General features: G+C 39.3%; 1 protein-coding gene across 1 annotated transcript in view; it reads left to right on the top strand.

The window, feature by feature from the left end:
• Nucleotides 1-17056, top strand: part of LOC111141519 (collagen type V alpha 2 chain) — a 137611-nt gene that overhangs the window by 100138 nt on the left and 20417 nt on the right. Inside the window, exons 19-37 of the mRNA XM_022494132.1 lie at nucleotides 716-814; nucleotides 1140-1184; nucleotides 1301-1399; nucleotides 2569-2622; nucleotides 2852-2959; nucleotides 4043-4096; nucleotides 4692-4790; nucleotides 5938-5991; nucleotides 6827-6925; nucleotides 7033-7086; nucleotides 7204-7257; nucleotides 8902-8955; nucleotides 9674-9727; nucleotides 12070-12114; nucleotides 12438-12536; nucleotides 13533-13640; nucleotides 13994-14047; nucleotides 16232-16285; nucleotides 16503-16556. Coding sequence (XP_022349840.1) covers nucleotides 716-814; nucleotides 1140-1184; nucleotides 1301-1399; nucleotides 2569-2622; nucleotides 2852-2959; nucleotides 4043-4096; nucleotides 4692-4790; nucleotides 5938-5991; nucleotides 6827-6925; nucleotides 7033-7086; nucleotides 7204-7257; nucleotides 8902-8955; nucleotides 9674-9727; nucleotides 12070-12114; nucleotides 12438-12536; nucleotides 13533-13640; nucleotides 13994-14047; nucleotides 16232-16285; nucleotides 16503-16556 — 1341 coding nt within the window. The remainder of the gene's footprint in view (nucleotides 1-715; nucleotides 815-1139; nucleotides 1185-1300; nucleotides 1400-2568; nucleotides 2623-2851; nucleotides 2960-4042; nucleotides 4097-4691; nucleotides 4791-5937; nucleotides 5992-6826; nucleotides 6926-7032; nucleotides 7087-7203; nucleotides 7258-8901; nucleotides 8956-9673; nucleotides 9728-12069; nucleotides 12115-12437; nucleotides 12537-13532; nucleotides 13641-13993; nucleotides 14048-16231; nucleotides 16286-16502; nucleotides 16557-17056) is intronic.

The raw sequence follows: 17056 nt of genomic DNA, 5'->3' as shown, positions 1-17056 counted from the left end.
ATTCTTTGCCTATCTTTTCCCTTCCTCCCCAAACAAAAAATTCCTAGATCTTCGTTTTTGGCCAGGATTTTCCTATATCTGTTAAATTCTTCCATGAGCTCTGGTTTTCTGGATGAAGAATAAACTTCCATATCCACTTCTTTGTATTTCAGGGATTCAACAGGGATTTTATGTGTTTTATTGGCACTAATGAACACCCTGAGGCTTAGACTTTTAGTTCTAATGTTCCAGGTTAAGGTCCTCTAGGATTTGATCTATATAGGGACCTAATATATTGTATAAGATACAGAAACCCACTTAGGTTTAAATCTCAGATAAATAAAAAGAAATTTTTAGTATAGATATGACCCTAATATTACCTGCAACAAACTTATACTTAAATTAATTGTTATTTATCTGAATTAAAACTTAATTAGGCAACTGTATTTTATTTACTATCTGGGCGTCTATCGTGGGTTGAAATAAGGGTGGCTATCAGGTAACCTTGACCCCTTGATGCTGCTGTTAATGCTGAGGACGTCATCACGCTCGGAAGGGTAGGAAGGTGAGCCCACTCCTTAAGCTAGGTTAGGCACACACCCTTGTAAACCAATTTGTGCTCACGACCCCTTTAAATACTAGAGTGTAAGATGTAAAGCTCCAAATAAGCAATAAACCTTGAACCACACCACATTTATATTTTTCTTAAATTGACATGCCTTTTGTACCCTGCTAGGGAGAAGCAGGTCCCACTGGAGCAAGAGGCCCCGAAGGTCCCCAGGGGCAAAGAGGTGAAACTGGGCCACCAGGTCCAGTCGGCTCTCAAGGTCTTCCCGTAAGTTCCTAGGACAGCTAGGAGCGATGCTCTTAATAGAAAGCTCGACATGTTTTATAACATCAGAATGAAGGCAATCTATTTTAATTTATCTTCTTTGAATTCTGAATGTTGGCAACTAATTTTAAAAAAAATCTCTCTTGTCAACTCTGCAAAATTTAATCTATTTTATGGAAAAGGGAATTCGTTATAAAAGTGAATTTTATGATATAATGGTGTTTGATTTTTTACGATAAATTTCTGCCTCTTTTGGAATATGGGAAGACATCCAACGACCACCCTAGATATGGCTTAATGTCTTATAAACTTTTCATGTGTCTTTTAGGGCGTGGTAGGAACTGATGGGACACCTGGTGCCAAAGGCCCAACGGTAGGTAACTAACTGCATTCATCCACGCAAAGCTCAAACAGACATAATCTTTTGGACGTTGACCATAGGCTTCTACGTGGATCTCTGCTCATCATGTCGCTCTTTCACTCTGTTAGGGCTCTCCTGGCACCTCTGGTCCTCCTGGCTTATCAGGGCCCCCCGGATCTCCAGGACCTCAGGGTAGCACGGGACCTCCAGGAATTCGAGGCCAGCCGGTAACATCCTCTAAAATAACAATCATCCATTAGTACAATCCAGCTAAGGTCACCAAGAAAAATAGCACTCAACGAGATGCAATGAAACATAGATTATGTGGCTTGTCTAAACGAGGCAACTGAAGATGGGAATCTTTGTAGAGTGGAAGCCGAATGTCGTTGTACAGGTTAGGTGTTTAAATTCAAAGGAGAACATTACTGCCTTGTGTTGGATTGTAGTGGGTTTTTTATATAAAATAGTAAGGTCGTGACTTCATGGTTAACCTCATAGAATCTTATCCGTAGTTGAATAATAACCATTATGGAAATATTTTTGCAAGCCAGTGCGAAGAAAGGTGGAGGTTATCATGACAACATGGTGAAAATTGGGTCCAACAGCTAATTCTTGAAGACTGATCCTACCATTTTGTAAAATTATTTATTAGAAAAAATGTTATGATAAGTGCATAAGAAATAAACACATTGTAAAGTTGTGCTTATTATAGTTTTAGCTTGATATGTAAAAATTAAAACTTTTTTTTCTTAGCACTGCCTAAAACAAGTACTTTGAATTCTGTTCCAAGTAACTTGGTTATGCTAATAAATCCTTTTGTATGTTGGTGACAGACTTATTAAAACAGTGTTGCAGATACTTCTCATTCGATTTTATCATGTTCTCAATTTAGCAATCTGTTTCCCACAAGTTTAACTGGTATTTAAAGACACACATACACAAAACCCCAGAGCACTCCAAAGATGAAATGTCCTATTTGAAGTTGTCAAACTGTCAAAAAAGAGAACATAAATATAAAATTATTTTGCTTCTGGGTAAATAAGTCTATTTCCTAAAATAAACCTGAAATAGATTTATCTGTAGACGTTATTATTGTTAGTTCTAATTTTAGTCAGCAAATTGCAGTAATTGAATAATTCTAAGTGTTCTAGGATGTGTGATAAAACAGCAAGATTTTAAAAGTAAGTCTCTTAAGGACCACTGTAAAACAGAGAAACTGCTACCTAATTATACTGTTTTATAAAATTTCACATACATTCTACAAGATTTGCAAAATTAAAAAAATGGTAATACAGACTCAGCTGTGGAAAGTTTCCAAGGCCCACTTTAATTAATTAAAGCAGATGGGACTGGCTAACTGTCCTGGTTCTCATAACTATTCATACTTTTATTTTAGGGTGATCCAGGAGTTCCAGGTTTCAAAGGAGAAGCTGGCCCAAAAGGCGAACCAGTAAGGTTTCATTTTTTTCCTGAAATGATAAGAAGAGTGTGAGTATTGTCCAGGAGTTCACAGATCAAAGTGCTCAAGTATTTCAAATAATAACAATAAGGAATATATCTTTGGATGGAAACAGTTTACTATAGTTTTAAATTTGTAACTGACTTCATTAAATGAAGCTTTTGACTGTAACTCCCTTGGACTCGGGCTCTTTCTGAAAACTTCCTTCTGTTTTTAACAGGGGCCGCATGGTATTCAGGGTCCAATAGGCCCAGCTGGTGAAGAAGGGAAAAGAGGTCCCCGAGGTGACCCCGGAACAGTCGGTCCTCCAGGCCCAATGGGAGAAAGGGTAAAATTTGAATAATACAACAAATTCTTAGGGTTGCGGGGGAATTACATGGGTAAGTTTTGAGTTGGTAAGGAAAGCTCGAACAGTTAAAAGAAATGCTTGCAAGTGCATCGAGCAGTTCAGTATGGTTGTCTGTGGATTCACGGAAGCGACTGTTCAATTGTTGCTCACGCATTCATTCAACTAATGCTGATTGAACAACTACATTGTGCCCGTTTGATGCGCTGGCACGTAGTTGATATGTTGGCATGTAGTTGATATGTTGGTACTCAGTGAAAAAGACGGCGGTGGCGCCAGCCTCATGCTTGGGCTAGTAAACAGTAGTTTATTCCAGTGGGGAGGTAAACAGTAAACAAGTCAACAGGCAAACAAAATGTAATTCTACGCTTTACTAGGTACTGTGTACACTGGGAAATCGCAGGGACGTGGTAGAGAGCAGCTGTGAGCGTGTGACGGCATGTAACACTAGATTAGGTGGTCAGGGCGGGTCCTTTGGGAAGATGACAGTTTAGCTGACGCCTGACGGCGCGGATGAGCCAGCAGGAGAACTTGGAAGAAAGCATGTTGTCAGCAGAGGGACCAGGAAATCCTAAACCACCAGGCCAGGAGGGCTGATGATTTTAGAAGCTAGAAGAGGTTGCTGCGGCTGGAGTGGGATGAAGCAGGCGAAAGGGACAATGTTATCCCGCTACGTGTACAGAGGCTTTCAGAGGATGCAAGGTTCTTCACACAGAAGACACTACAAACGGCGTTACCATTGACACTTGGATGGTGATAGATGGTGCTCATATCTAGATGACAGTTTTCCTCCATGTGTAATTTTACAGTGAATCGTTAGTATAGTTCTGAACTTGAATAATTTTTGGCTCAGTACTTGTACATTCTCCAAAATTTAAAATTTCTTTCCATGTACTCGAGTTTTTTTTTTTTTTTTTTCTTTTTTTCCTCTTATACTTATCTACTGTCATGTTGGGTTGATCATGGCTCCTAAAACCTTATAATACTAAAAATAAAAGTTACCTACTGGTTATACATCTCAAGAACATCAACAATAATTAAGAGTCACCTGTTGGTCATTTGCAGGGTGCTCCTGGCAATCGTGGTTTCCCGGGCTCTGATGGTTTACCTGGACCAAAGGTGAGGTTATCCCATCAATGGTGACGCTCACGTGGCAGGCGCTACATGGTGACGATGATGCTACTGTCCAGAGTAGTGATCTGGCTCGGGTCCACGTGGGTACAGATCCAGAAAGGAGTCAGACACAGATGTCAAGCTTAATGTCAAATCCCCCTGCAGAGGGCTGGTTTCTGTATTATAGAGGGCTAGGAAGGACGAGAATGGTTGGAAGTATGTAGAAGTTTGTTTTCAGACCTTCTCCAGATGGTGCTGAGAAGAAAAGGTCACACACCTTTACTTTAGCTGATATAGAGACTTTTTCCTTTATCTAGAAATTCAGACTCTAAAGTTTTGGTGTTTTTTTCCCAACTCTAGATTATCGGAGTGGTAATTGAAATATAATTTTCTTTAGCCAACAGTGAAAGTCACTCTTCTTTAATAAAGACAAATGAGAACAGAATATGTAGTGATACTTTTTGTAACTTTGTAAGTACTTGACAAAGTATTTGTATGGTATGCTAGTGCTTTGATTTGTAAAACATAAATTTCGTATTTCTTTCCTTTTATTTTCCTGCATTGTTTTTTTTCTGACACATTCTGCTTTGCATTGGAACAGGGGGCTCAAGGAGAGAGGGGTCCTGTGGGTTCTTCTGGACCTAAAGGAGGTCAAGGGGACCCAGGACGGCCAGGTGAACCTGGGCTGCCCGGTGCTCGGGTAAGAACACAGCCATTTGCTACATTAACCCAAGAGAACTGCTCCTCAGAGCTCAGCAAAAGGACTGTCTAACTGAGCTGGTCTTGACAAGTGGGAGCATGTCTTTTTTTTTTACAATTTTGACCTGATTCACTGTTTTTAAAATACTGGTTTGTTATTTTTCATGTATGGAAAATACAGTCATTTCTAGTCTCCCTTTCTCAAAGACGTATGCATTCATCATTTTGCCCCTTGACATGAAAGAAAAACCCTGTTTGTCAATATTTACTTTTTCTTTACTTGCTGACGAATAATTTATTTGGCTTTTGGCAGAGAGAATTCCTGATAAATTTGTTTTTGACCAAATGTCACTTGAAAATTCATTTTTTGGACTGTGAAATTCCTCTCATATTCTGTTGCCAGCAGTGCTCCTCAAAGAGAAGGGAATTATACAAAAAGTTGTCGGATGGAAATATACATTTGGCTCCACATAATCTTGAACCCAGTGTTCAAGATATGAGTAAAAGTCTATGATAGCCCTTCCTTCTTCTGCATGGGAAACCGACATTTTCCTAGAAATTCTTCGCTGGATACCTGATAGAGTTGGAACGCCATCTGAATGAGCAGTCACCGCTGCTTACAGTGAAAATGACCCCTGAGTGTTGACCACATTTGGACTGGGAGGGCCACGGATTATAAAAACCTAGTGGGAGGCATAGCTTTGGGTGTCCTGAGTTTAAAGTAACTAGGCCTGAGTTTGGCATGACTAGTAAGGCTCCCCTGGCTAGGATCGGCATACTGTGTTCACGGCGCTGTAACAAATGCTGGTTAAGTGAGATTTCTAAGCCAGAGCGCCTCCTGTGCCCGCTGTGTAGACTCCTTTCCTCACATGTGACCTCTGCACTGTGAGAGGCTGTGCTGTGAGGGCTCCCCCGGTGAAGTCCCACATGGTGCTGCCTGTGGCACGCTGTGTTTCTGCCCTGTGTCCTTCCAAAGCCATGCTGGCCAAGGCCCGTGACCAGCCTGTGAGTTTGCCTAGAGAAGGCCACTGAGAATGGGCGTTGCACAGTGGAACTGGGTCCTTTGAACACGGTGCTATTTTTACTCTCATGACTCTTTACCTCAGTTGCAAGTTAGCGACAACATGACAAATGCTTTTAATTTTCAGGGTCTGACAGGAAATCCTGGAGTTCAAGGTCCTGAAGGAAAACTTGGGCCTTTGGTAAGTAATTTACATAAATCTCCCGAGGGGGCCTGGGTGGCTCAGTTGTTTAAGCGTCCAGCTCATGATTTCAGCTCGGGTTTTGATCTCAGGGCATGAGTTCAAGCCCCATGTGGAGCCTACTTAAAATAAATAAATTAAAAGCCCATAATCCTCAGTATTTCTCAATAGACCTACAACTTAAACGATGAGATGTTTGTTTGAGGTCAATGTTTTTAATTGGGGGGATGCTGATGATACAGACATGTTTAAAATGCTGGAGCAAATTCATAGGATCTTGATATTTTAAAATTCACCAGAAACTGATCAAATTTAATTGATACCAATGCTTGAGATTGAAATTACTTCTCTAACATCAGCGGAAAAAGTTGAAATTATGTATTCCTCCAGCATTGGTCAAATTTGTCTATTAGAAACATTCTTATTTCTTGATATCCTCCCAATTGTATAGGTTTAAAGATAGGTAGGTCTGACTTTGGACAGCTCACATACTCTGGGCCCTTCCTTTATACCAAAAATGTGAAAAAGAAGTACCAAATTTTCATTACCACAAGCTAGAGTAAATTAAAGAAGAATGAAAATTTTTCCCCGTGAGAATGAGAGTGTAAGGAGATGCGAAGTTGAGGTTTGTGTATAGAAGAAGAGTGAAATCTCTGTTCTCAATACTCAAAATACTTCAGCAGGTTTTTTTTAAACACTCAACTATTCTGATTCACTGAGTAAAGGGTGAAGGATAATTTAAAACTTATGTAACTTTTGTAAGTACGGAAAGACAAGTGATGACTATTTAGAGAGAATTTACATAAAACTTACTTTGCTCCTGTCAACTTTGTAGGGTGCTCCTGGGGAGGACGGCCGGCCAGGTCCTCCAGGCTCCATAGGAATCAGAGGACAGCCGGGCAGCATGGGTCTCCCAGGCCCCAAAGGTAGCAGTGTGAGTACATGTGTGATAGGTTTGCTATCTCATCACGACCCTCACTTCAAGCAGCCGTGTTTTGAGCAGATTGACTGACGTTTAAATGGTTTCTAATTTTTCTTTAGGGTGACCCTGGAAAACCTGGAGAGGCAGGAAATGCTGGTGTTCCTGGGCAGAGGGTAAGTATACATTTTCTGCCAAAGGGGGAAATATATATATATATATATATATATATATATGAAATTATCCAAATGTCTTGTGGCCCCACTTTACATATTATCTCTGTGTGATATTAGGGAGCTCCTGGAAAAGATGGTGAAGTTGGTCCTTCTGGTCCTGTGGGCCCCCCGGTATGTGATCTTTCCACGAGAATGTATTCCCATTGCATTTTTCATGTTTGTCCAAGACTTTACTTATGAGTAATTTTCAGAGGAAGTAAGTAAGAAAGTGCAGGATTGAAGAATTTCAGTTATAATCTTTCATTTTGATTCCTGTGTGGGTACCTTCTGCCTTTTTAAATGGAGCGATTGGACTTTTCGTTTTAAACTTTTTTAAAATGTTGATGGTAAAACCTACCTCATCATCTTTAAGTGTTGAAGAATGTGTCAACTGAGGAAAATCGGTTTTACAAATGTTTTGACAAATTTTTGACAAATATTTTGTACTTTTATTGATAATATTTTTTAAAGATTTTACTTATTTATTTGACAGACAGAGATCACAAGTAGGCAGAGAGGCAGGCGGGGGAGGGGGGAAGCAGGCTTCCTGCCGAGCAGAGAGCCTGATGTGGGGCTTGATCCCAAGACCCTGGGATCCTGACCTGAGCCGAAGGCAGAGGCTTTAACCCACTAAGCCACCCAGGTGCCCCTTGATTAATATTTTTTATGACACGGAGAAATAAGTTGGAATATTGGAATAGAGACACAGGTTTCCCTCATTATCTGAAAGTAGATGTTCCTGTGAAAACTTTATAAGCTGAAATGGTATAAAGCCAAAAAGCAATTATCACTAGTTTATATGGACATTTTTCTTAAAATTCCCAGACTCCAAAAAGAGCCTCTCCTAGGCTTTTCTAATACCTTAGGACATATCTTGCCCTAACAGATGCACAAATAAATGTAGATAAAACTCAGATGCTCACAGACACAGTTCCGCGCTATGGCGGCTTGATGTCGAGATGCGAGTGTGGTTCTCCAGGCAGGAGCTCGTGGGGGCCCCTCTCGCTGCCAGGGGTGCCCTGCTTCTGTGACAGCTCACAGCAAAACAAATGCTGAATGTTTTGGGTTTTTTTTTTTTTTTTTGCTTTTCGCCTTTTTTCATAAAAGCAAAAATTCTCTTCGGACGTCTTTCCGTTAGCAGAAGACTAATACAGATCTTTCATAAAAGTGAAGTGTTACAGCACGAACTTTGGAAAAGCAGGAGATACTTGTATTGCCTGCTTAGATTAGTTATGTAAAAGTAATGAATTTTTCCAGGTTCAACTTATCCAGTTTTCCCACCCAATTTTATGGTTGGCTCTAGACATTTTACGTTTGGATCAAGAAATGAACATATGTTGTCAGTGTCTATGTCAGCTTTAGAGGATACTTTCTCAGCAGCACGGACTTCCAACAACACCGTTCAACAACTTCATTATAATGCTCGCTCGTTATCTGGCTAGAATGGAAACGTGATTAGAAAACAGGCAAATAGGGGCACCTGGGTGGCTCAGTGGGTTAAAGCCTCTGCCTTCGGCTCAGGTCATGATCCCAGGGTCCTGGGATCGAGCCCCGCATCGGGCTCTCTGCTCAGCGGGGAGCCTGCTTCCTCCTCTCTCTCTGCCTGTCTCTCTACCTACTTGTGATCTCTATCTGTCAAATGAATAAATAAAAAAATCTTTAAAAAAAAAAAAGAAAGAAAACAGGCAAATATCAATACTCATAGTAGGTCGCATACACCAGAAGCAGGTATGAAGGTCAGACTCTACTCATGACTTTCTTTCCTTCATGACTTAGGGTCTAGCTGGGGAGAGAGGAGAACAGGGACCTCCGGGCCCCACTGGCTTTCAGGTAGGCATGAATCCACTTTTCCATGGTTTCTCCCATTAATTAAATTGCTTTTTTAAAATATAAAAAGATATGGTCAAATGATGTGAAATTCTACAATTTTCAAAAAAGTCATTCTTCTTTTAGTAAATAAATAAAATGGATAAAACCCAACATTTCTGTTCAAAGAGAAGGAACAGACTTACCCCGAAAAACTGATCAAAATCTAAAATTGTTAACAAATTAAACATTATGAAATGTTTTTGATAAGTTTTATTGAACAATTTTAAGGTTGATTCAGTTTTATAGACACAATGTCTTAAATTTTTTGTTGAATAAATTTTCGTGATTTATCTAAATATATTGTATGGGAAATTAATAATGGATAATCATTTGATTAAAAAGAAACTTTCAGGAGTGACTTTCAGTACTATACTAGCAACCTAAAATATTGCTTTCAGACCCATAAAAACTTGACAAATGTTAAGAATCTCCCGTTAGATTCTTATCTTTTTTCTTCTTACGTGTGTCCAAATGAAAATCTAAACCTATAAACTGACCGTTGCTGCATTATGGTATAAGACAGAGTTTTCTTGTTCTGTTTTCCTTGTCTTTAAACAATATCTTTTGCTTGAATGTATAGTCATGGAACCTGCATGAATTATAAAAGGTAAACTGTGAACACTAGTGACCTATTAAATTTTGACAAATTCACAATTTTATTTTCTTCCTTTTCCTTTAGGGGCTTCCTGGTCCTCCAGGGCCTCCTGGGGAAGGTGGAAAGCCAGGAGATCAGGTAAGTTTATTTAAAGTAATAATAATAATAATAGCAATAATAAAAATTGCTTGCCCATAATATCATTTATTATTATATGTGAAGTTCTGTTCTGGTTTGCTTTATAAATGTAATCTCTTTGAATCCTCAAAACAACCCTATACATGTAGGTACTATATGATGCCTGTTTTTCAGATGAGGAAAATGAGGCACAGAGATGTTAGGTGACTTTCCAAAGTGACACAGCGGGTATAATTTGTGAATACTGGCCTGTTTCCCAAGACTGTTTGTAATCGCTAGAGATGTGTCTTCTCATAACTACCGAGTTTTACTTGAAGCTTTATAAATGGCTATAAACAGATATTATTTTATTTCTATTATTTTACCAGGACATCAGTTAATTTATTTTTCTGTGAGTGATTCATTCATTCATTTAACCATTCAGCAGGTATTTGCTGGGTACTGTGTGCTTAGGTGTCTTGAGCTCTGGCCCTAACCAATTGAACCAGATGGACATGAACTTTACATTACATCATGGTAGGAGATAGAGAGTTTCTGGGGAGGTACTACGTGTGTGGAAACATAGAAGATGCACCAAATTCAGACATGGGGATTTAGGAAAAGTTTCCCAGGCAAAGTAATATCTTTTATGAGTAATGGGAGAGGAAGGAAGGGAGATGAGTGCAGCAGGTGCAAAGGTTTTGTTGGTCAAATGAAGGCGCTGAAAAGGTTGCTAAGTCAGGAATGCAGAGAATAAATTCGCGTGGAGGTGAGGCTGGACGGTAAATCAGGAGCCAGATTATGGGAAGTCTGACGTCGAATGTCATCCTTTCGGATTCTTCTAATGGGAGGTGATGAAGGGCCTTTAAGCAGGGAGTAGTGTCACCAGATTTGGGTTTTTGGCAGATCACACCAAATGGAGGACGGTACATTGCAGGGGATAAAACTGGAGGCCCCCTTGATACGGTTTTCGTTTTGTTTCTTTTTTTAAGTAAAAGGCAAGGCTTATTTGAGGAACCGACCTAAAAGGTGGGTCACTAAGTCACTAGCAGCAGTGATGTCCTAGTGTGACTGCCACCAGCTTGTGGCTGCTGCTACGTGCGGAGGAAATGCTAGTCCTCCGTTCTGGAGGGTGTGATGTTACTGTCCCAGGACAGCACTTGCTTCTCTGTGTTTCCTGTCCCCTGCATCATCCTGGGTCGGGGATGGAGGATAGACACTGACGGCTCTGAAGGGGAGATACATGTCCACGTGCCCGAGAGAACTCTCCTGTGACACTCGTGGAAATTTCTCATGATGGGGGATTACCACGGAAGCAAACGTACTGCATATACTGAGATTAACATTCGTGGTTTTGTAAACATAGAGGGTAGTGGTTTTAGTGACCATAGGTATCTGTTCTCATCCAAACGATCAGACACGGGCTACTTTGTCCAAAATTTAGTGCACTATCTGCCACAAAATTGCAAGCCATATCATATTTAGAAGTTGCAAGATGCACCATTACTTAAACATTCCTACAAAACACCACATAATGTTGATTAAGCTACCACAATGTTTTCTATGAGATAAAATATTATTGAAAGAACTCCCAGATGTGTTTGTACTTTGGTTTTCTTTTAAACCACATATTGCCTATTAGCATACATAAAAAGGAAAATAAGAGATAAATAATTTGATTAAATTTTTCTTAAAACTTCACATTGAGGGCCAACCCAACTTCTAAATTAGTTTTCATCCCAGTCGATGACAGTGGCTTCTGCACAACAGCTTTCTTTGTCATTAGTTATTATTTTTAATCAAAGAGAGAGGTTTCGGACTTGTTGACAAACTTTCTTTTAGTTAAGAACAGACTGAAACTTGTGACATAGTCATGACTACACTAGTTTGAACCCACAATTCCCAGGGACTGTTGTCCATAGTGTATGGTCAGTGGAAATATTTACTAAATTGAGTCGAACCAGTTATGTTTAAGAAATCAGCTCCTTGTTGGTTTTTATTTCTGTTTCCTCTATTAAATTTTTTTCACATTAGGAAATAAAATTATTATATATAGTTGTCTCTAAAAAGATCAGTGTGCTCTATTTGTGAGATAATGTTTTGCATGTCTTCATTGCCCAAAATCAAGCATTCAGCTTTAATAAACTTTTTTTTTTCTGGAAAAATAATTTCCATCCAATGTGTGGGATATCCCCTCATTTTTAAAAGTATACACATTTTTCTTTCCTCATTATTATGGGTTTATTCAAACCTCTAATAGTACATTAAAAGAAATTAGATGTGTGGTATGGAAAGATTTCTAATAAATACCCAAAATTTAGCTCAAAGCATATCTTGAAATTTTTTTAAATTATATCTTCTAGGGAGTTCCTGGAGATCCTGGAGCAGTTGGCCCATTAGGACCCAGAGTGAGTATTTTCTCTTTCGCTATTAACTTTATTTCCATTGCTTTCAGTTAAAAAAAAAATCTTTTCTCATAAGCTGAGCTTTATTTTAAGAATTAAAATTCTTTTCCTTGATGAAAATTAATCTTACGAGGAAAGTCTATGCCGTGAAATAACATGTTCTTACTTCAAGTTCATTTCTTATCACTAAATTAGAAAAATGAACCTCAATAGTTGCTCATTTCTCAGTTTTTCTCTAGTAGAAGCAGTTTTGCGGATTTCCAGAAACGTTTTTAACCCACTTTCACAACAGTTGCTGATTGTTTGACATCCCTGTGTTGCACTAGGGAGAGCGCGGAAACCCAGGGGAGAGAGGAGAACCGGGAATAACGGGGCTGCCTGGTGAGAAGGGAATGGCTGGGGGCCACGGCCCGGACGGTCCCAAAGTAAGTATGGCAGTGAACTGGGCGCTTCAGAATGTTCCAGGAGCTACAGCCTAATAAGCACATGATGGAACTAGAATGGTTTCTCTTGTTGCGAGAAAATTCGATTATGTAATTTCCTTCTTCAACAAGTATTTAATAAGCACTACTAGGCTTTTTCCTTGGCATTAAGGAGGCAGCTGAATGAATTCTCTTCTCTGTGATAGGATTTATGGTTTCGTGCACATAGTGATACATTCTCATATGAAAACCCATTCCTAATATTTATTTACATAATTTTACTAGTGGCTTCCATTAATGAGCAGAGACAATTAATAGGTATCCATATAACTTATAAAGAGATGTTCCTGATTATACACTCCGGGTTTTTTTGTCTCATGGTCCTCTTACTAACCGTAAGAAAGTACGTCATCTTAGAAATCTGAAAGTAAAATACATCATGAGGCAAAAATCAGTCCCATTTCCTTTGGGAGACATTTCAGATTGGTAGAAGACGGGTGCTCAATTTCGGTATAAACAATTAAGGTAGAGTTTTTCATGGTCGTATAACATTAGATCCCTTACATTTTCAAGGTCCAGAGTGATTACCTAGGATCGGCTTCCATTTAATCACTTACTTAGCCTGTAGGCAAGCTTAATAGCACGTCTTCTTTAGTGAGAGTGAAATACTGTCTAAAAGTAACGTCCCCTTCCTTTATCAGGCCCCGCATGATGTTGTCAGGGAGAAAGGAAGGCAACCATTGTTTGTATTTGACTTGGTGCTCAATTTCCCCAAGGAAAAAAGTTGAAAACATAGACCAATGATTAGAAAGGCAAAGTTTTTTTGATTCCAAAAAATGAGCTCAGAGATAATTTTCACAAATGAAAAAATATAAACACTAAGTTGAACCATATGAAATCTCTGATATTCCACTCTTTTTGTCTTACCAGCAGAGAAATCTCATGTGGCTCAATCTTAATACCGTATCGGTGAGGTTCCTTATTGTTGGTTCATTTTAGGGCAGTCCAGGACCATCAGGGACCCCCGGAGATACAGGCCCACCGGGACTTCAAGGTATGCCAGGAGAGAGAGGAATTGCAGGAACTCCAGGCCCCAAGGGTGACAGAGTAAGTCTCTGTTTTGTTTTTGTTTGTTTGCTTGTTTTGTTTTGTTTTAGTTCATTCATTTAGAGTTTCTAAATTCCTCCTGAAAATTTTTTCTTGGCCAGGCTTTTGCTTCTACCATTCTAAGTCACAAGTCAATCTTCCCTCCCTTCCTCCTTCTCTTTCTTTCTTTCTTTCTTTTTCTGTCTTTCAATACCTATATTTATTCAGAAAATACACAATGCCAGGCACTGTTCTAGGCTCAAGGGGATATAACTATGATCAAAAGAGATAAGCCCCTGCCCACATGAAGCTCCCCCCCATGTGAGAGAAGTAGACAATTAAATGAGTAAATGGCATTTTGTGTGTCTCCCCAGGGTGGCATAGGAGAAAAGGGCGCTGAAGGGACAGCTGGAAACGATGGAGCAAGAGTAAGTGAAATCATCCCTTTCTCAGCTGAGCTGGGAATCAACACTGTCGGTATCACATGAATTTGCCTGAACTTTCCAAAATAAAGTTCATTGTATTCCCATATGGTCAGGATTTGGAAGGTGATCGATTTTGAGATTTGATGTTGATCAATCACGGATACTCCTTTTGCTTACTTTGAATCAGAACAAGCCAAAACGTCGTCATTGTCGAGGGAGTGAAACAGAACACATTTTCCCGTGCACATGAGACAGTGCTTTAAGCAGTGGGGCTCCCTTTGTCTTTCTCCACCTTCTTTTCTATTTCATATGCAGTGTGTGTTTTTGTTCACGTGTTGATCGACTGAGCTGTTCTAGACCTCACTCCAGGGCAGGCAAGGGGAGTTTTCACTGTACCAAGTTGAGGTGAATATTTCTTAATACGCTGGGTGTTAGGGGTGAGAAAGCTACCGCACAATGGACCATTATTAATGCTTCCATCAATAAGGAAGATGAAGAAGTGAAATTTGAACAAGATGCTTGACCCCAAGGCATTGTTTAATGTCATGTCAGAAGCTGACCTTTAACAAGGTTTCAGTTCTCAAACATACAATACATTTGCAATTCTAAGGAGAGACTGAATATAGTTTTTTAGACTTTAAGGAAATTATTCTCTTGTGTAAGAGCAGATAGATACAGCTGCTTGGACATTCAACATTTTCTGAAATAATTCCTGATATTTGAGGAGCAGTTTCTGTTTCGGTGTGACATGGGTTGCTGGCAGTTGCCATTGTGTGCCCTGGTAAGAGCGCTTGTACCACATAGAAAGAGCTCATGTGGAACCGTCATTAACGTATTGATTCTGCACATTGAGCCGCGGTTGATGCCCGATTATGTTAGCTTTTGATAAAGACAATAAAGTAAAATAAAGAGAAAGTTTTGTCTGAGTGGTAATTATCCCTTTTTTTTCTTTTTTTCTGAAAATCTACTTAACTTAGCAAATTATGAACATGAACTCTTTCTTGCCTTGTAGTTAGCTCTAATATTTGATTCCATCTTTCAAGAAAGGTCTGAGTGAGTCTGACACACTGTTGCTATCTTATGTCATCGACGGCCTGTAGTGCGTAGTGACGTAGTGCAGAGCTGTTTGAAGGAGGGCTGCATTGACCGTTTATTTTAAGGTGAAATCTGAAACACTATCTATTGTTTCTACAAACCAACTTTGAAAATGCAGTGTGATAGAAACAGGACTTGAGCAATGACTGCTTTATTTTCAGGAAGGACATTGCTTTAGGGAGGAAGCAGAGCAGACCGCTTGCTATAATCTCACAGTAAAGAGAAAAAATGAGTAACATGTTTTCTCTGTAAGAAAAAAAAAGGGGGGGGGGAATTTAATGAAGTGATCTTTATATTTAATCCAATTCTTTAGGGAAATATATTAGGTAAATTATTGGAAGAATAATGTTCCATTATAGATCTAGAGAATATATGACCACAGTATTCTCATGTTCTTATAAGAATATAAATTTAAGATGTCCTTTTTGTTCCTTAAATTCCCTTCGTAGTACATACAAAGATTAAATGGCAACAGAATATTTGGGCTGCCTCTGAAGAGGCAATGTACAAATATCAGAGAGAAAACTTGTTCCAGAAAAGACTCCACTATAGTCCAGTTTAAAGAGTGTGACCACATGTCAAGAAGACCCAGTTCGAACCCCAACATGATCGCTCCCTAGGCTCTGAGCATAAAGAACCCCACCTCAGTGTAGCTGGGTAGTCACACTCCTTGTAATCTTAGGAGAATGTAGAAAACTCAATGCTTTATCACAGTTTCACTTTAAAAAAAAATAGAGTGGCTCTTCGTTCATATATTTTAAGAATATAATATTCTATACAAAAGAAGAAAAGCCAGGAGACATAGAAACATTGTGGAAGAGCGGCATTAATTTAGAACTAGTGTCTAGTTCAGAACTAGGTCTGACTTGAGGTGGATGGAAGAGATTAGAACATGTCGTAGAGAACATCCAGGAAATTGTTTTAGAGTAAATAGGAAGATCTTAAGAATATACAGATTATTACCATGTATTATAGACAATGTTTTGCAAAAGCAGCTAAGCTATAACAAAATGGGATCTTTTGTGATTGTTCAATCATGGAGAATCCCGTGTGTTCACTTCTTTACTATGTCCATGTTCTGTCCGTCGACAGGGTCTTCCAGGTCCCCTGGGTCCTCCGGGTCCGGCAGGTCCCACTGGAGAAAAGGTAATGTCATAAATTGATGTTCTGTGGGTTCGGAATCAGGAAGTCTGGGTGATAGCTCTTTCTCATGCCGTTTTCTCTTTCACAACATGTGGTAGGTGGGCCCAGTCATCTCAGAGCTCCCCCCGCCGTCTGCCCTGCACATAGTGCTCAGTACCCTCCAGTTGCCTTATGTTTTACTTCTGCTTTGGACAGTAACCATCTAACATCTTCTTTGCAGGGTGAACCTGGCCCTCGAGGTTTAGTCGGCCCTCCGGGCTCCCGTGGCAATCCTGTAAGTGACAGTGTTTTGATGGTTTTTTAAAGAATGGGATTGAGCAGGAAAACAACTCATCGTTTTGTCTTGATATTTATGTAAAACCATGACTGTTGGTTCAGGCTACTTGTAACTTCTTAGTTTTCAGCATTTACTTCTCTTTAAACTCAAAACCTTGCCAGTCTGTTATTTCTATGCTATCTATTAAATCTCGGTAAGCAGCTTGTGTACTAAAGAGTTACGAGACTTTTTAGAGACTTCAGACCATAGAAATTTTTTTCTATGGCCCTTATCTCTATATCATCCTTAAAAGTCTTCCTCAAGAAACACATCTAATCATCTATATAAACATTCCAAAACACTATAAGTTTATATAATTGTATTTTTATTTTTTTTTAATTTTTTGTTCTGTTAGTCACCATACAGTACATCATTAGTTTTTGATGTCGTGCTCCATGACCTGTTGTTAGCATATAACACCCAGTGTATTTTTAAATACTGTTCCCATTTATAGTAAA

This window comes from Enhydra lutris, unplaced genomic scaffold, assembly GCF_002288905.1.
Source record: "Enhydra lutris kenyoni isolate GAN:26980312 unplaced genomic scaffold, ASM228890v2 scaffoldscaffold1, whole genome shotgun sequence".
NCBI lineage: Eukaryota > Metazoa > Chordata > Mammalia > Carnivora > Mustelidae > Enhydra > Enhydra lutris.
Note: the sequence above shows the minus strand (reverse complement) of the source record. Positions and strands in the feature narration are given on the sequence as shown.